The sequence below is a fragment of the Hyperolius riggenbachi genome, chromosome 1 (genome assembly GCF_040937935.1).
Source record: "Hyperolius riggenbachi isolate aHypRig1 chromosome 1, aHypRig1.pri, whole genome shotgun sequence".
Classification (NCBI taxonomy): Eukaryota; Metazoa; Chordata; class Amphibia; order Anura; family Hyperoliidae; genus Hyperolius; species Hyperolius riggenbachi.
This window is the reverse complement of record NC_090646.1, coordinates 258,679,772-258,707,074: the sequence shown is the minus strand read 5'-3', so window position 1 is coordinate 258,707,074 and position 27,303 is coordinate 258,679,772. Positions and strand designations below refer to the sequence as shown.

At 44.4% G+C, this 27,303-nt stretch overlaps 1 protein-coding gene across 9 annotated transcripts in view; it reads right to left on the bottom strand.

Moving 5' to 3' along the window:
• The window catches only part of SLC4A4 (solute carrier family 4 member 4), a 403,790-nt gene that overhangs the window by 319,263 nt on the left and 57,224 nt on the right, over positions 1 to 27,303 (bottom strand). For 5 of the 9 annotated variants that reach the window (XM_068233356.1, XM_068233387.1, XM_068233358.1 and 2 more), the window contains exon 1: positions 1,869 to 2,305. In XM_068233356.1, coding sequence (XP_068089457.1) covers positions 1,869 to 2,046 — 178 coding nt within the window. In that variant the 5' untranslated portion in view covers positions 2,047 to 2,305. Of the gene's footprint in view, positions 1 to 1,868; positions 2,306 to 27,303 lie in introns of those variants that run through there. The other 4 variants (XM_068233367.1, XM_068233376.1, XM_068233372.1 and 1 more) reach the window with 1 other exon arrangement.

The window sequence follows — 27,303 nt, the reverse complement described above, 5'->3', positions numbered from 1 at the left end:
TTTGAGTAAATTTTCTAATGTTTGAAGGAAAAAATAAGTACCTTGATTTATACTCGGATTGTTTTTTATTTGAGTATATTCAGTATTGTTTATTCTCTGTAGTGAATATGTTAGACTAGGGATGTAATTTTACACCTGTTGTTTGGGACCACCAAACGCTCTGTGGCCCACTAGTGGTCTCAGAACCACAATTTGAGAAATCTAGTAATAAAGGAATTCCAAATTTAGGCCAGGTTCCCACTAGGATACAAATGTGACTTATGCATAAACTGCGCGTTACGCTTACATTGTTCAATTGATTGCTCCATTTGCGTTGCACCGTCTGTTCCAATAGGCATCCATTGTGTCTGACTTGCAACATTTGCTGCATGCTAGCAGTGAGGCTGTGGAAAAATGCAGTAAGTTGGAACTATGCATTTGCGGTCCAGAGACTGCATCATGCCTTTTTCATTCTGCTTGACAGTGGAAACGCATCCTATTAATAAAATGGGATGTATATACCATACGTTTTTGTATTTAATTCCATTCCAGTAAATGTAGCATTTTTCTCTTTAGGCCCCTTTCACACTGGGCCAGTGTGGTCCAATGAAAATCTATGGGGCTGTTCATACCGACGCGGTGCAGCACAATACGACGGAAGTGACATTTTCCCTGCATCCCGACGCTTGGATAGACCTACATTACCGCACGGTTATGCTTAGAACTCCGGCGGACCAAAATTCATGTAAGTCTATGGTGACACAAGAATTTAAAAAAAGATGGCGGTGCAGTGCCCATGCCTGTTCCAAAACAGGAAGTGACTGCAAGCAAGCGTCACTTCCTGTTTGGATCTTGGCAAGAAAGGGATTACCGCACACCAACACGGTAATCCCCGAAGGCCTGTTTTTGGTGGTGCGATATGGCTCTTGGGCCGCATCGCTAATGCCAGCCGGTAGTCTGAAGCCAGCCTTAGTGTAAACGGAGCCTACTCTGGTTAATATAGATGGTCTATGAGATATTCCTGATTCTAGGTTACATGCAAAATTGTATGCAGCTTTGGATTGGGCCAATCAAAAGAAACAGGAAGTGAATTTGGCTGGCCCAAATCTAAGTTGCATACAACCTGTATTAAATGCAAGCTGCAATTATTACTCTCTCATTGGCCATGTCTACTGTTCAGCAAAATAGACAGGTTGGAGAGCTACACAGCTCATTGGCAAATGCAGCAAGATTGGTGCTCCACCATTACTAACATTAACCAATCAGCTATGGTGACACCCCATTGCAATTGCATCATCTATATTCACCATCAGTTTAGATAAATATTGCCTGCAAGTGCTAGAAATGGTTTTTGCTTGTCTACCTGTATTTAGCTATATAAAAGAGGAATGCCCTCACCCATGCTTACCTTGAAGCTAGTAAGCTCTTAAAACACTGCAGTAATATCTTCAGGAGTAATCCCAGCCATGTGACATCTCTATACCATAGCACAGCCACAGTGTCACACCTTCCCCGCTATCAATGGTCAATACACACATACTAGGGTGGTAGATGACAGTGTGACTTCTTACTCAGGGGGAGCAGCTGCAAGCGCTACTGATAACATATTTTACTGCACTGCACCAAAAAGTGGGATAAGGCAATTTTTGTATGTATGTTTATTATTTTTATAAGTTGAACAGAAAATGCGACTGTGTACATTTTATTTTTGCAGAGGACAATATTGGAATTATTGTGCTATTCATTGCCCAGTTTGCAGCCTGTGTACATTTTATTAAGCATTATTCAGCATGTTACACAAAATGGACTTTCATTAACACTGTATAATAGCCACAAACGTGTGATGATGTGTTACAGTGAATGCATATGTCCTGTATTCAGTGCCTTACCTTCCACCTCTTCTTCATCACACACATGCTTCAGGAAGGACGCCCCTCTGTCCAGAACCGCCTCATCCTCCATCCTGTAGTAGTAAAAGAGAAAGAAAGAGTGCTCAGACCTCTCCTGGAGTGAGCTGCTTGACAAGCCCCTACTCATAGGCAGGTAATTCTGCGCACTGCTGCGCATATTATTTGAGGTGTGCTGCTCTGTTCCGGTAGCTCCAGCTCGATGGCCTTGTGATTAATACGGCCCCTGTACCCAGATTCCCAGACCATTAGTACTGACAGGTGTGGCAGAGGTGTCATCCAAGTCTGTACATTGCACCTAAATGCCATTTTGCTTCCTAATCTGGAAAGGGTCCATGGTCCCTGTACAAAGCCTATGCATCCAGACTGGGGACATGACAGGTACAGCGATACACACAGGCAGAGATACACATACTATAAGAAGCCCTGGCTTACTGAAGTCCCTTAATACTTCTCTGTTGGGAAGCAAGCTTTGTGTCACATGCTGGGATGACAGAAAGCTGACATCTGAGGATTATGCAGAGCTCTCCTAGCTGCAGCAGTTTCAATAGTGCAGAACCTGCAGACAATGCCTTGTCACTTACCTTTCAGCTTTCATATGCAGCAAAAGTCTCAAGACAGATGGATGATTGTACTGTACACATAGTTAACCCTATGCCAGTTCAAATGCTGCTGTGATTTAGGAATGTTGTTGTTGTTGTAAGCATAACTCAGTTTATTTTATATCCTAAAAGTATTCATTAAATATTCATTATTTAAACTGTGCTGATATTGGTGACATAAAGTAGATCTCCACTTAAAATAGAAAATGTATGTATTAAAACGCTGGTCTTGTTTGTTGATGCCACAACTGTCAGGCATCATCCCCACCTCTCTAACAGGGACACTGACAGCAATAAAGACAGCTTTGAGTAGTAATTTTGTGGAAACATGAGAACGTTTGTTAGACTGTACAGTATCTACGAATTTAGTGGCATAGTCTCACAAGCCTTATGGGTGGCAGTGTCACAGCAATGTGTCACTGTTCATGCACTGAAGACTAATCACTGCAACTTGCACACTCTAAGTCCCCTAAATAAACAAACATAGCTGTGGAGGGCCCTCCATTTAAATTATTAAGCCATGGTGTCAGTAGTGGTCACACGTAATAAAAATGAAGTCCGGGGTGAGCAGCTGCAGAACATATCCATAGGCAGGGCCGAGCCTGGGCGGGTGCTGCGGGTGCAAGGCACCCAGGCGCCTGCCTCTGAGAGTCGCCGCCCGGCCGCTGCTCTCCCCCTGTGGCCGCCGGCGCTTGCTCCCTCCCTCCGTCTCTCTCTCCCTCCGTCTCTCTCTCCCTCCGTCTCTCTAGCCGCCGGCGCCGCCGCGTCAGACCTCGATCAGGCGGGCGGCGCTAGGACCTATCACGCCGCACTGATATGCGGAAGTGACATCACTTCCGCATATAGAGCGGGTGCGTCCGGACTCCGGCGCCTTCTCACTGGTCGGGTCGCCCGCTGATTGAGGTCTGAAGCTACTTCAAGGTGAGGGGGGAGCGGCGGGAGGGGAGGGGAGGGTTGGATGCGCTCCTCTCACTCACTACCTAAACGAGGACCCTATACACCCTGGCTACATATACTGGTCACATATACCCCCTGGCTATATATATCCTGGGCACATATTACCCCCTGGCTACATATTCTGGGCACATATCACCCCCTGGCTACATATCCCGGGCACATATCACACCCTGGCTACATATCCCGGGCACATATACCCCCTGGCTACATATCCCGGGCACATATACCTCCTGGCTACATATCCCGGGCACATATACCCCCTGGCTACATATCCTGGGCACATATCACCCCCTGGCTACATATCCTGGGCACATATTCCCCCTGGCTACATATCCTGGGCACATATACCCCCTGGCTACATATCCTGGGCACAAATACCCCCTGGCTACATATCCTGGGCACATATACCCCCTGGCTACATATCCTGGGCACATATACCCCCTGGCTACATATCCTGGGCACATATACCCCCTGGCTACATATCCTGGGCACATAGACCCCCTGGCTACATATCCTGGGCACATAGACCCCCTGGCTACATATCCTGGGCACATAGACCCCCTGGCTACATATCCTGGGCACATAGACCCCCTGGCTACATATCCTGGGCACATAGACCCCCTGGCTACATATCCTGGGCACATAGACCCCCTGGCTACATATCCTGGGCACATAGACCCCCTGGCTACATATCCTGGGCACATAGACCCCCTGGCTACATATCCTGGGCACATATACCCCCTGGCTACATATCCTGGGCACATATTCCCCCTGGCTACATATCCTGGGCACATATACCCCCTGGCTACATATCCTGGGCACAAATACCCCCTGGCTACATATCCTGGGCACATATACCCCCTGGCTACATATCCTGGGCACATATACCCCCTGGCTACATATCCTGGGCACATATACCCCCTGGCTACATATCCTGGGCACATAGACCCCCTGGCTACATATCCTGGGCACATAGACCCCCTGGCTACATATCCTGGGCACATAGACCCCCTGGCTACATATCCTGGGCACATAGACCCCCTGGCTACATATCCTGGGCACATAGACCCCCTGGCTACATATCCTGGGCACATAGACCCCCTGGCTACATATCCTGGGCACATAGACCCCCTGGCTACATATCCTGGGCACATAGACCCCCTGGCTACATATCCTGGGCACATAGACGCCCTGGCTACATATCCTGGGCACATAGACCCCCTGGCTACATATCCTGGGGACACTGGCTGTTTGTCATTATGTGCATTTGCTGGTGAAAAGCTGTCTTATTATGTGCATTTGCTGGTGAAAAGTTGTCTTATTATGTGCATTTGCTGGTGAAAAGCTGTCTTATTATGTGCATTTGCTGGTGAAAAGCTGTCTTATTATGTGCATTTGCTGGTGAAAAGCTGTCTTATTATGTGCATTTGCTGGTGAAAAGCTGTCTTATTATGTGCATTTGCTGGTGAAAAGCTGTCTTATTATGTGCATTTGCTGGTGAAAAGCTGTCTTATTATGTGCATTTGCTGGTGAAACGCTGTCTCATTATGTGCATTTGCTGGTGAAAAGCAGTCTCTTTATGTGCATTTGCTGGTAAAAAGCAGTCTCTGATGTGCATTCAGTGGGGAAATTTTGTCAGTAAAAATAATCTTTTGTCAGTAAATTTGTAGGTATTTGTCAGTAAAAAATAACGTGAAAGGTTGGCAACACTGGCAGGCTGCGCAGCGCAACGGGAAAGATACAGGCAGCCCACCTCACGCTTGGGCTTGGCGGGGGGGAGGAGCCGACGACAGCGAGCGAGAGTAGGGTGGCTGCAGGCAGCCATAAATACGCATGTGTGACTGCATCGCACTCGCAGAGCCTCTCAGCCTGAGTCAGTCCAGAGACTAGCAGACTTGCAGGCAGCCAAAGCCAGCCAGGAGCAAGCCCATGGAAGAGGGGTAGGAATGGGGTATCACATGCATGCGTAAAGAGGTGGAAGGTGTGGGTGTGATTAGGCAGGACATGAGTGTGGTTATGTGGTTGAGCGCGGTTAATTTAACCACTCCCATAGGCGCCAGAGAAAATCTTGCACCCAGGTGCCAGGCACCCCAGGCTCACCCCTGTCCATAGGGATCACCTGATACTGTCTTTATAGACAGCCTTGGCATGCTGCATTCATCTGGACACTGCTGTATTGCTGGTCTGCATCTTAGAGATCCTGAGTGGGGCTATTAAGTCTTGCAGAAGGACTGGCCACACTGATGAGTAGCTGCAGCACCCTGGGAAAATGGCATTCAGTTTGAGAACTTCTGTGCTAGTTTAATACAGCTATAAAGTGATTCGGATGTGCCTTCCTCACTCCACACATATTAAATCATACTCCAGGGAGCTGACAGGATTGTGAACTAGTGGTTGTGAGATTGCTGAATCTATGTCAATATTCCAAAAACTCTGTAATGCCTGGAACCCACTACAAATTGCAAAGCGCTATCACAATCGCTAGTGTTTTTAATGAGCGTTTTGTAAGTGATTTCATGAGCGTTTTCCATCAATTTTGGTAGGGATTTTTAAAAGTGTATGTTTTTTGCCGATTGCTATGTGTAACGATTTCATAGCGATTAGCTAGCGTTTATATACTTTACATTGAAGCACAAACACTCGCAAAATGCTGCATGTCCTGCGATTGCAATTTTGCTAATCGCAATCACTATTGTGGAATATGTTACATTTATTTACACTGCCAGAGCGTTTAGGGAAATCGCTAGCGTTTTAAAGCGCACCCTAAATGCTCAAAAACACTCTAGTGGGTCCCAGCCCTCACTGACATATCCAAATCTTTTGTTATACAACATACGTGTCAAACTCCGGGCCACGGGCCAAATCTGGCCCTTGGAGTCATCAGATATGGCTCTCGGGTGCTTTCCCTACTTTGCATTATGTTTGTCCCACTGTAGACCACCAGAGAAGCTATAATGGAGGGTAAGCCCTAGATCATCAGGTAAGCCACATGGAGAGGGAGACAGCACTAGATACCAGGGAACTGTATTGGAGAGGGAGGGGGCCACTAGACACCAAGGCGCTGTATAGGGAAAGGAGGGGGCCACTAGACACTATACTAGGAAACTGTATAGGGGAGGGAAAAAGGACAAATAAACATTAGGGCATTGTATAGGAGAGGGAGGGAGAACCACTTAACACCAGGGCGCTGTACAGAAGAGGGAGGAGGGCCACTAAATATCAGGGAACCGTATAGGGGAAGGAGGGGGCTATTAGACACCAGGGAACTTTATAAGAGAGAGAGGTGGCCACTAGACATTGAGGTTGGCCCGTGACTTGTTCTCAGAGCTCAATTTCGGCCCACTATGTATTTGAGTTTGACACCCCTGTTCTACACAAAAACTACTGGTATTTGCTAATGATAATTATCAACAGTGTTCTGGTACTGTTTATCTGGACACAGTAGGCCTCTATATCATTAGCTTGAAATGCCCTTCTCTGAAATATTTACGCGCGCACATTCACTTGCATTGCTGTGCGCTTCACAGTGCAACACACAGAAATGCATGCAATGCTACATTTCTCAAATGGACAGTAACATAGCGTATAGATGGGAACTTGTTACACTAAAATCAGTGGAAAGAGCTGTACCTAGCAAAGCACACAGCACAATGCGCTTTTAAAAGCGTACATCAACGTCCCTAGTGTGAACGAGGCCTTACAGGATAAAATTACAGCATAATCTGGTAATTTCAAGTAAAGGTGTTATGCTCCCATAACATGCAACATGAATGTCTCATAAGGTTAACTAATCTACAGTACTGCTTTTTTCCATGTTATTTATTCAGTGATGTAATTTTTTTTTTACTCAGGGAAATATTAAATATTACAAATAAAGAATTCCACCTACTGCTTTAACTTGCAAGCTTTGTGATTACAGAGACTTTTGTTTTACTACTATTTGTTAAAGATTAGATAGCTCTATAGAAACAACAGAGCAAAACATTCACTAACAAAATCAGACTTGGCTAATGCAGTGTTAGAGGCTTGTATTCTGCAGCAGGGAAACCAGGCCCTTTCCTGCTGACAAAGTATTACCAGTTTTCACCAGCAGGTGGAACTATAAGAAAGAAGTAAGGGGGGGCGGGGGGTCAGAGAGAAACATGATAATAAAATAAAACAGAGGCGCGTGATAGTGCAAACATTTTACAATAATTCGGCCACTAAACACAAAATGCACTTATTTGGTGGAAAATGTTGTCAATTGTCTCTCTTGGACGACAACGAGCAACAGAGATCACCCATCCCAAGCATTTATAACCTTGCTCATAGCCAGCTGCAGGAGCTACCAGTGCGTACAAAGGAGTCAAACTAACATGCAAGTGAACACTTCTCCTACAGCGACTGGCATCAATCAGCCCCTCCTCATCAGGATTGCCAGTCGCCATGAGAAAACCGCTATCTACCTATGGCTTCAGTATCAATGTGACTCTCCTGTGTAATACAGTACTCTATGCACTGGCTGGCCATAAGCAAGCAGATATACAGTACTTGCTTAGCAAGCCAGGGGAGAGCAGGCTGGCATTATTCTCCACTACGTAAGTGCTCTGTCACATTTCAGTTACAATAAAGTGTTTGCACAGTTTGCGTACTCCTGATTTGTTTTTATATAGTTTACAGAATGGCCAGCTGCTAGAGAACACCAGATCATGTGTTCCTACTAAATATATAAATAAATTAATTTTTAATACAGTACTTTTTATTTTAGACCAAAATGCAATAAATAATAAAAGAAAAATGTTAAAAAAGACTGTACTTTTTTTGTTCAATCTTTAAATATTGCCCCCATTGGCACATGCTGCCATACTGTCATATCAAATTAGTACAAGTGTTGCTTTGATACAATCTGAAAAGATAGGGGGAAAAAAACAACATAAGAGTTCAGTTTATTCTGGACTACCCTTACTATAAAGCATTAGGTCATTAGGATTCACCAAGGATTCCTTTGTAAATATATAAGGATAATTTTACACAGACTGTTTTTAAAATGCCTGTACCACACATAGCAGTTTTACAAGCATTTGCAAGTCAGTTGTCAGTGGCTATAAGGCTGCTAACCCAGGTTTAGCCACTCTTTTATACCAACCCTCAGTTCATTGTGGGATAACCCCTAAATCCTACCCACACATACACAGCTTGTTGCCATAACCTGGAAGCTGCAACAAGAATTTTAATAAACTGCACTTAACAACACCACCCGTGTATACGTCCCTTTTTAACACCCATCTCCAGTCAAAAATTAAATATCAGTGCATGAATTTTATGTTCATATTTGGATTCACGATATAGCTTTTTTGTTAACTGTCTGATACTTACATATACAATTTGTATGACATCTAATCCTTGGCTTCATTTGCATTTCATTGACCATTTCTATTAGTGACAACGTACAAGTGTAAACAAATATTTGTGTATCTGCTGAAGTCATGTCAAAGATATGAATATAAGACTGGTAATTACCTGTGGTGGGTTGGGAGGGTATAGGGTAAGTACTTATTTCAGTAGTTGGAAGCCTCTGGGTGGTCCAGAGGTTTCTCAGACCCTTTGTTACACTTTATGCTTTTCAGGTGTCTCTTGTTGTACTGGGAATTTGCAGTTCCAGGGTTCAACTGCAGATGAAATTCTGGGGACTTTCTGAACTGTCACCTGACCAATGTGCAGCATATTTAAAGTGAACCCAAGGTGAGAGTGATATCAATGCTGCCATATGTATTTCCTTTTAAACAATACCAGTTTCCTGGCTGTCTTGCGGATCTGTTTGGCTGCAGTAGTGTCGGAATCACACCAGAAACAAGCATGCAGCTAATCTTGTCAGTTCTGACAATATTGTCAGAAACAACTGATCTGCTGCATGTTTGTTCAGGGTCTACGGCTAAAAGGATTGGAGGCAGAGGATCAGCAGGACATCCAGGCAAACCTATTCATTGAAAGCTTGTTGAATGGGTTTCTATATATGGTAAATATCATGTGACCTGGCAGACCAGTAAGTAAGAGGGGGGATATCTGCCCCCTCTTAGAAAAGATTGGGTATACTTGGTAGATGGGGGTTGCTGAAAGGCCAACTCCTAGAGGAAAAGGATGGTACTTGCTGTTGCTGCCAAGTGCAAGTTTCTGAGCAGCCCATTTAAACGTTAATAGACTTTGACAACTAACAGGTAGCAGAGCTATTATGTGAAAAGGATGAGATATGACACAAGTGCAAATGCATTTTCATAAACCAGAAGCAGAAACATGAGTCCAGGAGCGCCCACCAAGTTGGAAAGATTTGGTGTGCCTTGGTCCTCACCCCTGTACCATGGGGTCACAACAATGCAGCAGCTTCAGAGGACCAGCACCACACAATGTATTATAGCTCTTTAGTATTTATTGCAGCATCACAGCAATCATAAGCAACATAGGCCTCGATTCATAAAGCATTACCTCATGCGGTAATGCTGAAAACAGCAGACTTTCCCGACCACTTAGAAATGTGTCAATTCATAAAGGCTGTTACCGCATGAAAAGCTGACATTACCGACCAGGGAGATAAATTACCGACTTGGCTGTAGTTACCTCCAACACATGTCAGTAAATTGTCAGCAAATGTCAATTCATAAAGCCTGCAACAAGCGGTAAGCCTGACGATAGTTACCGACATCTCTGGTGAGGCGTTAACAAGTTACCGACACCTCTGGTGAATGCAAAGTGCAGAGAGACTGTTTGGGTCATCTGTGGAGAGAGCCAGAGAGCCATCTGTGTGAGTCATTTGAGCAGGCAGGGAAAGTCTGTGCGAGTCATCTATCTGAGTCATCTGAGTGAGTCATTTGTGCAGGCAGGGAAAGTCTGTGCTAGTCATCTGTCTGAGTCATTTGTGGAGTCATTTGTGCAGGCAGGAAAAGTCTGTGCTAGTCATCTGTCTGAGTCATTTGTGGAGTCTTTTGTGCAGGGCAAAAGAGAGAATCGCCACACTGCTCTACTCTACCGCTCAATGGGCTGCGGTAATTTACCAACCTTCAAAGGCAGCTAGGGAAATCTTTATGAATTAGCACACAGACCGGGAGAATACAGAGTGCGGTATTTTCCCGACAAGAATTTTTTTATCGCACTGCTTTTATGATTCGAGGCCATAGTTGGTTATGATTGCTGTGATGCTGCAATTAATACTAAAGAGCTATAATACATTGTGTGGTGCCGGTCCTTTGAAGCGGCTGCATGAACAGGAAGTGCCAAAATGTAATGTTAAAAATGCAAAATTACATTTGCTCTGTTATATGTACTGTAGGCTCCCTGTTCACCTTTACAGCAGTGGTAAAAGTGAAAGAATCACTGTGAGATTTAACATAAACGAATGCTGAAGTTACATGCTTAATTTAGGAACTAGATAGATTTCTATTAATAGAACAGGAAGGAAGCATTATGATATGTGTATTAAAGCCCTTGTTCATGTCCAGGAATCAAATAGTGGCTGGCAAATTGCACTTAACAGGATGCGGTTAATTTTATTACAGCCAAGAAGAAAGCCATTGATAAATCAAACAGATGACAGCAAGTCACACAAAATATTCAATCCACTAAAGCGGTGCATCAAAATGTTTAAAAAAAATGTATATGGGATAATCTGATTATAGTAAACTATTTTGAAGCTTACTTGTATAGGGATTCTACTGTATTGTGTTCCTAGAATTTCTGATATGAGAAATAAGGAACACATACTTTTGTTGGACATAAGAACTCACAAAAGCTTATGAGTATCAGGAGTAACTGGAAGCACCACCGTTGTCTGGAGCCAGTAACTATTCAGTAAGGAGTCCTAGGACAAGACTGCCAAGTGCTCTAGGGTTGGCCTTCTGAGCACGCCCTCAATGCTTTGAGTTCTCTCATGGGAAACATGCTATACAAATGTAAACATTTAATTTTACATTTCCTGCTTCCTCAGGCAATTGCATGAAGCATCTGTTGATCCAAGAAAAAAAGCCTGGCGCCTCTGGAGGCCTGAGTAAGTGGGTACACCTGTTGAACGCATCGCAGTGGAGTAGTTGGTGTTACTGTTTTATCTTTTAAATAAAGAACTACTTTTGAAAGTAGAAACTGTGTTTCCGACCAGGGCCGTAACCAGAAGTCACCGGGCCCCCCTGCAAGAATTTGTTCCCCCCCACCCCCGGGTGCCTGCTCAGGGCCGTTTGGGGGGGGGGGGCAGGAGGGGTCGCAACATGAGGGGAGAGTGTTGCACATCGGACAGTTCCCCCCCTCTTACCTCGGGCTCTCCTCTCAGCGCTCCCCCTCCAGCATCTATCACTAGCAGCAGCAGCGGCAGGCAGGACACATACCTCCACCCACCGCCGGAGGTTCTGATCTCTAAGAGCTTGATTCACAAAAGGGTGCTAAGTGTTAGCACACCTGTGAAAAGCCCCTTAGCACGCCTAAAGAGACTTTGCGTGTGCTAATACGCTTGCACCGGGTGCCCCTAAAACGTCACACCGGGTGCGCCAGAAACGTTTCGGGTGCACCCGGTGCGACAATTTAGGGGCACCCGGTGCATTATAGTCGCACCCAGTTCGACGTTTCGTGTGCACCGCTAAACTTTGCGCGCGATCATTAAAAGCTTTTAGGCGTGCTAACTGAGTTAGCACCCTTTTGTGAATCGAGCCCTAAGTGCTTCACGCTACTTCCTGTTTAAAAAGGAAGTAGCGGGAAGCACTTAGAGAGACCTCCGCAGTGGATGGAGGTATGTGTTGCTGCCGCCGCTGATGCCAGTGATAGATGCTGGAGGGGGAGCGCTGAGAGGAGGTGTCTGTTCCCCCCTCCCTGCCGATGGGCAATGCTCTCCCCACATGCTGCAACTCCTCCTGCCCCTCCAAAACGGTCCTGAGCGGGTGTAAGGGCTGCATGCCCTATTGTTATGCCCCTGTGTCTGACTATCTGAAGTCCACCACTACTTCCCTTTTAAATATTTTTTAAAGTCTTTTACTCTAATTTGGCACCTCTAATTCTTCAATCTCAATTTTTACCGATGTCCACCCTTCATGGAGGGGTGCATCCCCATTATACCTTCTACTACAGACAGCAGCATTTAAACTTGAGAGGGGACAGGTTTATAATCCCCACCTGTCTACACAAAGGTTGCCTTGGTGGTAACCCACTTTTGTGAGTATTATTCTAGACACTATTGTTCTACTCTCCTTGACCATAACATACTACACTATTTGGGCTCTCGTTTTTTTCTCTCCATATCTTTGTATGGAGGCTGCCATATTTTTTTCCCTTTATACAAAGCACATTGCGTAGATGTCCTGCTGATCCTCTACCTCTAATACTTTTAGTCCTAGACCCTGAAGAAACATGCAGATCAAAGGTTTAACTTACTTGTTTCAGGTGTGTGATTCAGACACTACTGATGCATAAAAGATCAGCAGGATGCCAGGCAACTGGTACTGTTTGAAAGGAAAATTTAAGCCAGCCTCAATATCTCTCTCAGAAGTTATACTTTTAAAACCCAATTTACACTAGGCCGTTTTCATTGCGCTGTGTTACCCTTTCTGCACGTAGGGTAACACAACAGCAATAAAAGTCTATGGGACATGTTGCTGCAGCAGTGCTCGATTCACCACTGTGCTGTCGCAAAGTCAACAGGGCATTATCCCTGGACTTCCACAGTAACGCATCTGTGGGCGGAAAGAATGAAAGTCAATGGGCAACACATACATTTTAAATACGCTGGCGACGGCAGTGCAGCGTGCATGCGCAGAACAACGCATGATACAAAAGGGCACTCTGTAATCCCAGTGACGTATTTTTTGTCCAGCAGGGAGTACGTCACTGGGCGAGGGGCAGTGACCGGTAGCAAAGGGCGTGTGAGGGGGCATTGCTATGCATATGACCCCATAGGTGCACACTGCCGCAGGGTCATATCAATGACTATTTGTTTGATGCAATGCGATGGAGGCGGAGAATCAAAAACGCACTGGCCAGGTATAAAACCGGCCTAAACCTAAGTTTGACATTCTAAAAGTACACCAGTCAAAACTTGCATTTGTTGTTTTGGATACTGCAGAAAGGGAATGTTAATGTTGTCTGTACTTCCTACACTTGGTGACCATGGTCACTGGAACAAAGAATGGTAGATGCTCCTTAATGGAGATGAAGACAGGAAGTAAAACCTCTTGTTAGTCATCTTTAAACTATCCTCAAAGGATTTATACCCGTTTAGGGATTGTCAAAGAGATGCAAATAATTTTGAGTTGATGCAAGATTATGCAAAATTTGTATGCAAATGTATGCAGCTTGAAAATAGACCAAACACATTTTACCTCAGCAGGATTAGATTGGTTCTTGTTCAAGATGCATACATTTGCATGCAAAATGTGCCTAATACTACATCAACTCGAAATAATTTGCATCTCATTGACCATGCCTATTCCTTTCTTTACAGCCGTTGAAGACATTTCTAGTACTTTCCCTTTTTAGTGACCACACTGAAACAGAAAGTAATTGGAAATATTCGGTGGAGGGTTCCAAACACAAAAAAGCTCAAATATTCGAACCTCTCTATGCAAAACGAGAACAAAACATTTGGCTAGGATTCCTTTTAAAAGCACACCCATGTCAAACTTGACACAGTGCCCAGCGCTCATTGTTGTTTTACTATCTTTTCTACAGTGGTCATTACACACAAGTCTGTAGAAAGCTCTAGGTTTCTTTTTGTTGCCTGTACTTATTTATTTATTTATTTATTGTATTTATAAAGCGCCAACATATTACGCAGCGCTGTACATTAATTTAGGTTACAGACAATATTTAGGGGTGACATACAGCAAAATGACAATACAGGAATACAAGAAAACCAGATCACACAACACAGTATGAGTACAAGGTAATGCTTAGTCACTGGAGGGGAGCATGGAGATTAGGCAAGTTAGGTTCACTCAGATGCATAGCATGGGTGTACAGTAATGGAGGTGCATGATCAGGTTGGACACAAAAGGAGGAGGACCGTGCCGAAAGGCTTACAATCTAAATCTGCCTGTACTTCCTAGCACAGAAGTACAGGCAGAGATTATAACCACCCTCTCTGCCTAAGCATCCATTAGCAACTGCACTGAAAGAAAGAGTAGCTTTTAGTCAGGTGCGCAAGTAGTGGGCATAGCTATGTCTTATGAAATCCTGCCTGTACCAGCAACCTGGCCATAAACTTTAATTCAAAATGGCAAGCAGAGCTTTGTGATGTGTCCACGCCCCTTGTCTACCCACCTTACTATAAACAAGGCGGTGATCTAATGCAGAGGCTGATGAATAGACGAGCAGATAGCATTGCTATGATCAATGTGGTTTCACTTATTGTATGAAAATCTAGACTTCATTTGAGCAACTACTGTTATCAAAGACATTTGCATGATCTTGTTTTGTTGTGAGCTCCTTGTATGTCCTACCTTGTACGTTAACCCATGCATCTATTGTGCAGCGCTGCGTAATATGCTGGCACTTTATAAACAAAATAACGAATAAAAATAAAACGTTTCAAAGGTTCCCTTTTTATTTTTGAAGCAGCTATTTGGCTATTTTACCGTGTCACATATAAGCTAAAATGCTACAACTAACAAGTAATAAAACTTGCATTCTCAACAAAATACGAAAATCTCGGCTGTGCTCAGAAGCCAGGTATAGGCAAAATATTATATCAAGATAACAGATATGGGGCCAAATCAAGAAAAAAATGTGCGAAACAGACATTCCATCTTCTCTGTGTCCAAGCTGCCCTAGACGGCAACCTCTTTGGACCTTTTAGCAATTCCATGTTTTCTGAAAAAGGGTACCATAAATTATAACTAGCAAAAATACATTTAAAGTGGAACTTAAGGTTTTATGTTTCTCCTACTCTCCGGTCTACCCCTTTCCTGCCCCTCAAAACTCTCGTAACTTCATTTATTCCCACCACTATATTCTTCTAGAACCCCTCCTTCTCTGCATATCTCCCCTCAATATCCCTTCCCATCACACCCTCAGTTGCACTACCCCCTCTCCCTTCCATCCATGTGTTTTTTCCTTTCTCGCCATTCCTCCTCCACTCCCCAACTCCACCAGCACTCCTCTCAATAACCCCATTCCTCCTCCACTCCCCAACTCCACCAGCACTCCTCTCAATAACCCCATTCCTCCTCCACTCCCCAACTCCACCAGCACTCCTCTGAATAACCCCATTCCCCTCCAAATTGTGCAAGCTGTACTATTGCAAAACCATAATTCAATTAGTCTGGCAGTGCAGGGAAGGGCAATCAATTTATTACTGTCATTATTGTGCATTTATATAGTGCTGACACCCTGTATGGAACTTTTACACAGTGTGCATAGTCATTTTTTCACTACTTGTCCATTTTTGGGGAGTGGGGAGGAGCAAATTAACCCATCTGTAGGTTTTTGGGGACGTGAAAGGAAACCAGAGTGCCTGGAGAAAACACAGAAAAACACAGAAAGAACATACAAATGCCTTGCAGATATTGCCCTGGTCCAGATTTTAACCAGGGACCCTTGCTTTGCAAGGTGAGAGTGCTATCCACTACACCGCTGTTATTTAGGATAATTTATTAGAGAACTTAATTAAGAGTTTTCCGAAAATGAAATTCAAAAAAAATGGCAAAAGCTGTCTAGCCTGTTACTGATGGAGCTCAGGAATATGGCACAGCGTCTATTTACAGGTGTCATGAGCTCCCATAGAGGAATAATAGGTGAGGCAAGTAGTCAAGGACAGGCCAAGGTCATGGCAGGTGGCATGCTGGAGGAGATCAGATCATCAGCTGAGATCAGGTAACACACTAAGATCAGGAAAGGCAGCACACTGAACATGGCCAAATAACAGGCCAAGCTGGTAATGAGAAATCAGATCAAAATAGCCTTTATCGCACTGGGGCCTATAAACAGAAAACCCAGTTGACATCCTGCCTTAATGCTACAGGTTCCTTATACAGCAGAGGTCAGTCAACCAGCTGGGAGTGCACTGAGGCTGCAGTGCAGTTTTTTTGAAAGCAAGTCAAGTTTGACTTCAGTGAGCTTACAGAATTCCTTTAAAGAGAACCCGAGGTGGGGTTTTTCCATCGCAATCCATATACAGAGGCTGGGTCTGTCTATAGAGACCAGCCTCTGTTGCTAGTTAGTTTCTTTCAAAGCCCCCCTGCGCGCTGTCAGACCCCATAAAACACAGCCGCGCTGGCGACACGCAGTGTGTCGCAGCCGGCTGTGTTTAGCTCACTACTGTCAGTCTCGCTGCTCCCCCGCCTCCTGAATCGCTCCAGTCCCCGCCCACATCCCTTGCCTCGCCACTGATTGGAGGGAAGGGACGCGGGCGGGGACCGGAGCGATTCAGCAGGCGGGGGAGCAGCCGAGACTGACAGTAGTGAGGTAAACACAGCTACGTAGCGCGGCTGTGTTTTATGGGGTCTGACAGCGCGCAGGGGGGGCTTTGGAGGGAACTAACTAGCAACAGAGGCTGGGCTCTATAGACAGACCCAGCCTCTGTATATGGATTGCGATGGAAGAACCCCGCCTCGGGTTCTCTTTAAGCACTGATTTTCCCAAAGTGGGAGATGCTTGATTGTGCAAGTATGAAGTGATTTTTGATGTGCTTTATCCCAAACAATAAACATTTGTTTTAGCGTTGAAGGGAGTGAAGTGAAGATAACCTCCTTTGCCCTTTAATAGATTGTACAGTGGGTTAGTGTATTGTACATCCAGATCATCAAAAAGGAAAGCTTGTAGAGTGGTAGTGCCTTCTCTGAACCCATCATATAGTAATGATAGCTGAGCAGCCAGATAGTATGAGTGACAATCAGGCAACGCAATCCCTCCCATATCCTTTGGGCATTGTAATATAGAAAGAGATAATCTATGCCTGCGGTTAGACCAAATAAACTGTGTAAGTTGCATATTGAGTTTTGAAAACTTGGCTGGTGGAAGATATTCAGAAGAATGCCAGGTAACATATAATACTTTAGGGAGGAGTATCTTTTTAAATAAATTAGCCCGACCTTGGGCTGCTAGTGGTAATTTTTCCTAAGCACAAAGTTTAGTAATCACAAATTGTAATAAACGGGAAGATTAAGGGCATCATATTCCGCTATTGAACGTCAGATGTTGATACCGAGATACCGGAATACACTGACCCACTGTAGAGGAGATTCTAATTGGTCCATTGTAGGAGCAGACACATCGACTGGTAATATAGAGGATTTAGTCCAATTTATATGCAAACCTGAGTAAAGACCAAATGCAGAAATGACAGACAGAGACACCCCAGCGACTCACCCGGATCAGCTAAATATAGAAGCATATCATCTGCATATAAACTGATTTTTTTCAGTAATATTTCCCTTCTCCCACCCCCTGATTTGGCACTAATTTCTGATAATTGCAGTCAGTGGCTCTATGGCAAGGTCAAAGAGTAAAGGGGATAAGGGACACCCCTGGCATGTTCCACGTTGCAGTGCAAAGGAAGCAGTTCCTGTATTTAGAGAAAAGATGCCATGTGCGCACCTAAGAACATGAGTCCTCAAAGGTAAAAGTGGTAAATCATAACTAAGAGCTACAGTTGAGTTGAAGTGCCGATCTAAAACTCAGAGGTGCGTACACTGAAGAAGGGACCAGTGAGTATGGTGCAAGTAGTAGATATGGGAGCCATAGACTCTATTGTAAAGTAGGGTGACATTTTAAGTTCTGTAAAATTATAATGCTTCATTTTTCATTTTTATATTTGCACTTGTCCTTTTCTGCGGGTAATATTTTCTTGAGTTTACCACATTTTGAACTGAAAAGTTGTTATTTATGTTGGACTGAAAATTAGGAGAAAAGTTCAAAGATAATGTAAAGGAAAGAAAGAAACATAACATGCCCCCTTGAGGACAGTTTGAGAAGCTCCAGTACTGAAAATAATCGATTGACGTATTTATAGTGGCATAAATTCTCAGCAATTCTTGGTGTTAAAAAAAAATATTGGTTCAAGACAGGGATTGTCAACTCCATTTCTTGAGGGTAATATCCATGCCAGTGTTTAGGATGGACAGAGAACTGGAGAAATGTGTTCTACTTGATAAAATATGGACCTTGGCCAACAAGGATGGGAGTTGGACATTTCTGGATTAAGCAGAGCCGAATTGAAAATTGAAGTTTGCTTCATCTGCCATACCACAAGAAAGTGTAATACTACTGCATATAAGAATCCTGACAACTGCTCTTTTATAAATGAAGAGCTCTTTTTGTCACTTAGGTAACCCCCGCCTTGAAAAAAGTGCCTCAGTAGTTCATTCTTGGCTTCTGCGAGATTTTGATATTAAGTGAAGAGGTTATTTTAATTCCCAGTAGGTGGGGCTCTATCTCCTACTTCTTTGCACTGACCAATGAAAGTATCATATTTTGGCTTCAGGAGAATGGTAATGTGTAAAAACAATGGATTTAGAGGGCAAACTTCAATGATAGGAGGGTGGAATATCACAGGGCTATGACACTTTAATTGGCTAGGGCTGGATTAGCCAAAGGGCAGGAGAAGAAATATTTTTAAGGGCCCTTTTCCACTAGCAATTGCAAATCACAAACGCCACGGATTGCGATTTTTCATTAATTCTGTTATGCGATTGCGATTTTTCATTTGCATTGCATTATCACTCTAAAAATCGCTACCGAAAGCGATTGTAATTTGCGATTTTCAAATTGAATCACTATAGTGGAAAATACTTCTCATGATTTCTATGATAAAGTAACAACCCGAGCGATTTAAAAATCACTAGCGATTTGCGATTTTGCGATTCAGCTGTGTAGTGGAAAAAAGCTCTCAGGAATCATAGGTAGAGTTGTGCCTGTTTATGTGTAAGTGTGACATCAGGCCTACTTCAAGATATGACCATATAGATGGTGCATCATGAGTGCCTGAACCCTGCTTACTTCTGCAAATACACCACCCACATGATGTCCTTAAAAATCATTGAACCTAATTAAACAGTGTTCCATCAAGGTTGTTTGCTTTTACACAGCTTTGCTGAGTGTAATAGAATGGAGAAAATAATAAACATGCACCATTCAGGCAATGTGTTAAATAGAAGTCTTTCTTGAATAATGCTATTCTCAAGGGATTACTGAACAGTAAGGGCCCATTTCCACTTGTGCGGTGTCGACGGGAAAATCGCGGCAAAGAATCTGCATGCGGTTGCGGTTTTGTTGCGGATTTTCACGTGGAATCGCTCGCGGTTTGTGCAACGCGATTTTAACCATGTCAATTGTGGCAAGCATTGACATGGGTTTTTAAGCAGAAACGCACATGGAAACGCTGGGAAAACCGCAAGACTAAAATGCTTGCGGTTTTCCTATTTAGTTACATTACCGACGAATCGCATGCTGATGTGCGGCGTGCGAATTCTGATGTGTCTGCTGTGCAGATTATTTCTGCACGACAAACCGCACATAATCCCGCACAAGTGGAAACAGTCCCATCCACTTGTGTTGTCTATGCGAATCTGCATGCAGGAAACGCATGCAGATTCGCTCTAGTGGAACCGGGCCCTGCCGTGCATGTGTTTCAGATGCTCCCCGTTTCCACTAGGAGCATCTGAAACACATGCACGGCAATGGAAGAGTTTCCACTGCGTGCATGTTGTGTGGAGCGGTGCAGAGCGATCCGAGAATCTGCAGCGTGTTGCAGATTCTCGTACGGCCGCATCCGCCCGCAGCCACGCCCCATCTCCTCAATTGACTTCCGCATCGGGAGAAATCAGATCAAAATAGCCTTTATCGCACTGGGGCCTATAAACAGAAAACCCAGTTGGCATCCTGCCTTAATGCTACAGGTTCCTTATACAGCAGAGGTCAGTCAACCAGCTGGGAGTGCACTGAGGCTGCAGTGCAGTTTTTTTGAAAGCAAGTCAAGTTTGACTTCAGTGAGCTTACAGAATTCCTTTAACCACCCTGGCGTTCTGATTAAATCGCCAGGGTGGCTGCGGGAGGGTTTTTTTTAAATAAAAAAAAAACTATTTCATGCAGCCAACTGAAAGTTGGCTGCATGAAAGCCCACTAGAGGGCGCTCCGGAGGCGATCTTCCGATCGCTTCCGGCGCCCAGAATAAACAAGGAAGGCCGCAATGAGCGGCCTTCCTTGTTTTGCTTATATCGTCGCCATAGCGACGAGCGGAGTGACGTCATCGACGTCAGCCGACGTCCTGACGTCAGCCGCCTCCGATCCAGCCCTTAGCGCTGGCCGGAACTTTTTGTTCCGGCTGCGCAGGGCTCAGGCGGCTAGGGGGGCCCTCTTTCGCCGCTGCTCGCGGCGAATCGCCGCAGAGCGGCGGCGATCAGGCAGCACACGCGGCTGGCAAAGTGCCGGCTGCGTGTGCTGCACTTTATTTGATAAAAATCGGCCCAGCAGGGCCTGAGCGGCAGCCTCCGGCGGTGATGGACAAGCTGAGCTCGTCCAGACCGCTCAGGAGGTTAAAGAGAACCCGAGGTGGAGTTCTTCCATCGCAATCCATATACAGAGGCTGGGTCTGTCTATAGAGCCCAGCCTCTGTTGCTAGTTAGTTTCTTTCAAAGCCCCCCTGCGCGCTGTCAGACCCCATAAAACACAGCCGCGCTGGCGACACACAGTGTGTCGCCAGCGCGGCTGTGTTTAGCTCACTACTGTCAGTTTCGCCGCTCCCCCGCCTCCTGAATCTCTCCGGTCCCCGCCCACGTCCCTTGCCTCGCCCCTGATTGGAGGGAAGGGACGCGGGCGGGGACCGGAGCGATTCAGCAGGCGGGGGAGCAGCCGAGACTGACAGTAGTGAGGTAAACACAGCCACGTAGCGCAGCTGTGTTTCATGGGGTCTGACAGCGCGCAGGGGGGGGCTTTGGAGGGAACTAACTAGCAACAGAGGCTAGGCTCTATAGACAGACCCAGCCTCTGTATATGGATTGCAATGGAAGAACCCCGCCTCGGGTTCTCTTTAAGCACTGATTTTCCCAAAGTGGGAGATGCTTGATTGTGCAAGTATGAAGTGATTTTTGATGTGCTTTGTCCCAAACAATAAACATTTGTTTTAGCGTTGGAGGGAGTGAAGTGAAGATAACCTCCTTTGCCCTTTAATAGATTGTACAGTGGGTTAGTGTATTGTACATCCAGATCATCAAAAAGGAAAGCTTGTAGAGTGGTATTGCCTTCTCCGAACCCATCATATAGTAATGATAGCTGAGCAGCCAGATAGTACGAGTGACAATCAGGTAACGCAATCCCTCCCATATCCTTTGGGCATTGTAATATAGAAAGAGATAATCTATGCCTGCGGTTAGACCAAATAAACTGTGAAAGTTGCATATTGAGTTTTGAAAACTTGGCTGGTGGAAGATATTCAGAAGAATGCCAGGTAACATATATATATGTTGAATAAGTGTTGAATGTGACTCATCTCTCTCACTGAGAAGGAGTTGGAGGACAGCCAAAGAGTGTGTAACATTTCTCAATAGATACATTTGACTAAATAGAATGTATCTATCTGAACTTCTGCATATCTCTCCATGACTTTAAACCTCTGTGTTTAACCCTTCCAATGCTGGTCTAGTAAAAAAAAATGCTAGTTGCATATAATATGCTGTAAATAATGTTTTAGAGCAAAGTTGAAATGCAGGGTTATATTCCGCTTTAACTAAATTGTCATCAACCATGCCTCATCTTCCATACTTGAAATAAATATAGGTTACTGGAATTACATGAATTTGTGCTGGTGTTCAAAGAAGACATTTTTTTCCCGGTAAAAATAGCTGAAGACTACAAGCAAACTGGCAAGACACCGAAAGGCACTGCCTTCAATCTATATGAAAATTCTTCAGGTTTACTGTAGGTGTAGGTTACTGTAGCCTTATTGAACAATGCTGAACGGATACCAGAGTCAGATGAAGGGTCCTTTTCCACAACAAGCGTTTTGTGTTCCAATCCTGATCGCTAGCATCGCTAGATCAGTTTGTGTTGTGATTTTCTTTCCAGCATAATTGTTGTCCCGCTGCATTTTGCGATTCAGCTCCTATATTTTGTTTAAAAGCCCAGGAAAAGTGCATAGCTATGCGTTTTTCTGTGGTTCAGCTCCTTCTTTTACTCGGCACAAATCACAAATGCAAGACGAGCTACAATCGTGCCAGACACACACATCACAACCCAACTGCAGAGGAATGGCAGCGGTGGAGATTAGGAAGAAACGCAATCGCATCACATTTTATTAGAATAGAGCCCCAATAACAGACCTGATCAACAAATCTTCTAAAATGATATCCATTAGGAATATCCTCTCTAAAACCAGGTGGCATGTTTTCATGTGCTACATCAGGGCCGGGCCAAGGCAGAGGCGAGAGAGGCTCCAGCCTCAGGGCGCAGTGTAGGAGGGGGCGCACAACTCGCTCAGCTTTCATTCCCCTATTGTGTTTAAAGCAGAGAGAAGAGAAATAAGAAAAGGGGATACATGGCAGTGACTGCCAGATAACTAAGGGTTGGAGGCCCTGGGGTGCCTCTTAGGCTAATAGCAATCAGTGTGTGACGGCTGCGGTGGGAGGGATGGAGGGGCGCACTTTGCTGTCTCAGCCTTGGGTGCTGAAGGACCTTGTCCCAGCTCTGTGCTACATATACAGATTCATGTGTAGTGTGACTGGAATTGTAATGTATTAAAATGACAAAGGACAAGAAAACCATCTTGACTCATGGTTTATAATACATGAACTTTACACTGATCAAACACAAAGGAATAAAACCTATCTAAATGAATTTTTATACTTTAGAATTTCAGCATGTTATTTGTAAAGAATGATTGTCAACTAACTCTACTGGGAAGAATTAAGATAGCAATGTTGTTATACAGCTGTCAATAAAGTAGAAAGTATTGCACAAGCAATGATTGCCAAGTTACAGCCACATGATGTTGCACATGTAAAGGGCAAGGCAATGGAGGGCAAACAATGAATAACTCTGTTTATTTAAGATAGTTTAAGAAAAAAAGGCATATAAAAGAGCGATTCTTTACTTTAAAGGAATACTTAAGGGGAAAAAAAAATGACATTTACTCACCCGGGGCATCCCTCAGCCCCCTGAAGCTGGATGGTGCCCTCGCAGCCCCGCTCCGATCGTCCTGTCCCCGCCGGCGGCTACTTCCGGGTGCGGCGACAGCCGCCGACAGGCTGGGAACGCGGCTGATTTTCCGCGTTCCCACTCGCTATATGCTGCTATAGCGTATATAGCTACGCTATAGCAGCATATAGCGAGTGGGAACGCGGAAAATCAGCCGCGTTCCCAGCCTGCCGGCGGCTGTCGCCGCACCCGGAAGTAGCCGCCAGTGGGGACAGGACGATCGGAGCGGGGTTGCGAGGGCACCATCCAGCTTCAGGGGGCTGAGGGATGCCCCGGGTGAGTAAATGTCATTTTTTTTTTTCCCTTAAGTATTCCTTTAATTTGGTTATGTACAGAAGGATGCTCTTCTAAAGCCCAAAATGAACAAATGTTTTAATATGTCTATGCAGTCATTTAGTTGCAGATATTATTGTAGTCTATGTATACAATCCTCAATTAGCTGCTGTCAAATATGAATCACTTTTAAAACACCTGGGCCCATATGCAATTCACTTTTCACCTGAGTTTTCTCCTAGGAGATAATTTTTCATCTTCAATTTAAATTAACTTTTTAGCACTTTGAAATGGAAAAAGTACCAATAGGTGAAAAATTACTATCAAAATTATTTTGAGTATGGAAGTGCTTGCTGGTGGTTTAAAGGGCATTTAAAGCGGAACTGAAAGGTCCTGAAAAAATAAGAGTTACACTTACCTGGGGCTTCTGCCATCCCCCTGCAGCCGACCGGAGCCCGCAGCGTGACATACCGATCTTCTGTTCCCCCGCCGTGGCTCACTTTCACTTCTTGAAGCCGGTGTTAACTGCGCCTGCGCGGCCCTGGAGGCATGCATCCTGATTCATGCCCCCGTCGCCAGGAGCGTACTGCACAGGCACAGTAGAAATTTTCTCATACTGCGCCAGCGCAGGACACTCCACACCACAGGAACGCATATGAGGATACGCGTGGCCAGGGCGCAGTGGACTTTAACTTAGAATTCGGCTTCCACTGCGAGAAGAAAAGTGAGCCGCGGCAGGGGAATGGATGATTGGTATGTCATGGCGTGGGCCCAGGTCGGCTGCAGGGGGCTGGCAGAATCCTCAGGAAAGTGGAACTCTTATTTTTTAGGGACCTTTCAGTTCCACTTTAATTGACAAGTTGTGAAAATATCACTTTGGAGAAAACTCAGGAGAAAGAGTCAGCCCAGGTCAGGAGACCCATTATCAGCTTCTTCCTACAGCACATCATTTACTCGCTGAACAGCTCAATTAATGATAATCAATAATAACATAATGGTGACTTGACATAATACAGATTTGTGCCTGGACAAAGGCTTTAAACATAATGGTGACTTAAAGGACTACTGTAGGGGGTAGGGAGAAAAAGAGTTGAACTTACCCAGGGCTTCTAATGGTCCTCCACAGACGTCCTGTGCCCGCACCAATGCTCTGGCCCCGCCTCCGGTTCACTCCTGGAATTTCAGACTTTATTAAAGTCGAAAAACCACAGCGCCTGCGCGGCCGTGTCCTCACTCCCGCTGATGTCACCAGAAGTGTACTGCGCAGGCTGTACTGGGCCTGCGCAATACACTCCTGGTGACCTTAGCAGGAGTGAGGACATGGCCGCGCAGGCGCAGTGGTTTTCTGACTTTAAAGTCGAAAATTCCAGACGTGACCTGGAGGCGGGGAGAGGAGCATTGGTGAGTGGACGTGCGGGCACAGGACGTCTGCGGGGGACCATTAGAAGCCCCAGGTAAATTCAACTCTTTTTTTTCCCCCTACCCCCCTTACAGTAGTCCTTGGTGATGATAATATTTATGGGACAGTGCCGAACTAGTCAGTATGAACCAAATAGAGGGAGGCTGATTTACTAATGTACTATAACGGCATGTGTAGACCAAAAACAGGCTTACATACAGTCACTGCATTTTAAATGCCTTCCCCTTTTAAGATGCTCCCTAGATCTCTGTAGCAGTGATATTAGTATTATCATTGAGGAGTGTATACTTTGCCGTCTGGAATGGAAAAGCAAATATTCCAAAATGCCATTTCATGTCAATAACAAACTTTACTCTCTGATGTCAGCAAATGGCACTGTTTGTAAATATACAAGTGTCTTTTCACAGTGTCAACACAAGGCCTCATTATATTATTCAAGTTCGACCACTTAACCAATAACTGAAAACAGAAATGTCTGCACAGTCTTGCAGACTTGGTTTATCCTTTCTATCACTTAAAAATGTGAATCTAGGGAATTTCCAATAACCTTTAACACCCAATAAATTGTATAAGAAAGAAAAGGGTATACTGGACCATCTCTAAGTACATAATTGAATGCCTGACAAACTGGTTCTGTGGCAGAGCACAAACCTGACTCCAACCACTAGATGGCATAGTAAAGCAATCAAAATCAATAAAAGTGGACTGAAAATACAGGTCAGAGGAAGTTTTCACATTTTAACACATTCCTCTGGCAAATGTGCTTTTAATCTTCTCAATAAAAACAGAAGCCGCATTAACCTTTGCAAACATTAATGCTAATGAAGGTGTGTAAATAGTGTAACTACTTTCAACTGACTTGTTCAATAAAACTGTGAAGAGAGAAAAGTAGTAAGTGCAAAGTGAAGGAAAGAACTGACTGCAAGTTCATACAAAGCTGCTGCATAGTCGAACAGCAAACCAAAACATATGTGTATGAATAAAACCATTAGCGAAAAGCTCAGCATGGCTGCCAGGATTAATGGCAAACCACAACCCTAATAACACAATGCAACCTCTCACATACAGCCCACAGTGTGAGCTTTCTGGCCGAAATGCATTGAGGTGTATAGGGAAAACACTTTTTGTGTTCATGTTTAACTGTACATTGTCAGCTATCATAATGGCTATATGGAAGCACACATGCATATTTATTTCATAGGCTACAAGAAGTAACTTCTGATAGCCTCTGTGCACACATGCCCATAGTCAGTGGTCTTAAATCACTAAGCATTACCGCATTCAATAATGCAGAAAATAGCTGATTTTACTAATTACCTTGCCAAATGCCAATTTACTAAACCTATCATAGCACTGAAAAGTAAAATTACCGACTAGTGAGTTATATTACCGACATGTGCGGTAAACACCTTAAGAAATGTCAAGAAATTGCAATTCACAAAGACTAAAGCATTCGGTAAATCAAGTAAAAGGGTTCGTTATTTGGAAGCAGGAGATTTGGGCGCATGAGACAAGTGGACAAAAAGGGCGCCCCATTCACTCCCATTATAAATATCGTTTAATGGGCGCCGAACAGGGAAAAAAAGGCGCCGGAGATTATTAACGTTTTACAAACGGCGCCCGGAGACTTTTAAGGTTTTATAACTGTGCTTGTGATGATTTAACTTTACAAAATGAGCCCGTGACGAATAACGTTTATAAAGATACTAAATCACTATTTCTAAAACATTTCTAAAACGTTATTATCCACCCAAAAAAATTATTTACATTTTTTTTATTTACATTTTTTATTTATTAATGTTTGTAAAACATTATTATCCATAGGGGGTCTTAGGTTTAGGCACCACCAGGGGGGTCTTAGGTTTAGGCACCAACAGGAAGGTCTTAGGTTTAGGCACCACCAGCGGGGTCTTAGGTTTAGGCACCAACAGGGGGGTCTTAGGTTTAGGCACCAACAGGGGGGTCTTAGGTTTAGGCACCAACAGGGGGGTCTTAGGTATAGGCACCACCAGGGGGATCTTAGGTTTAGGCACCA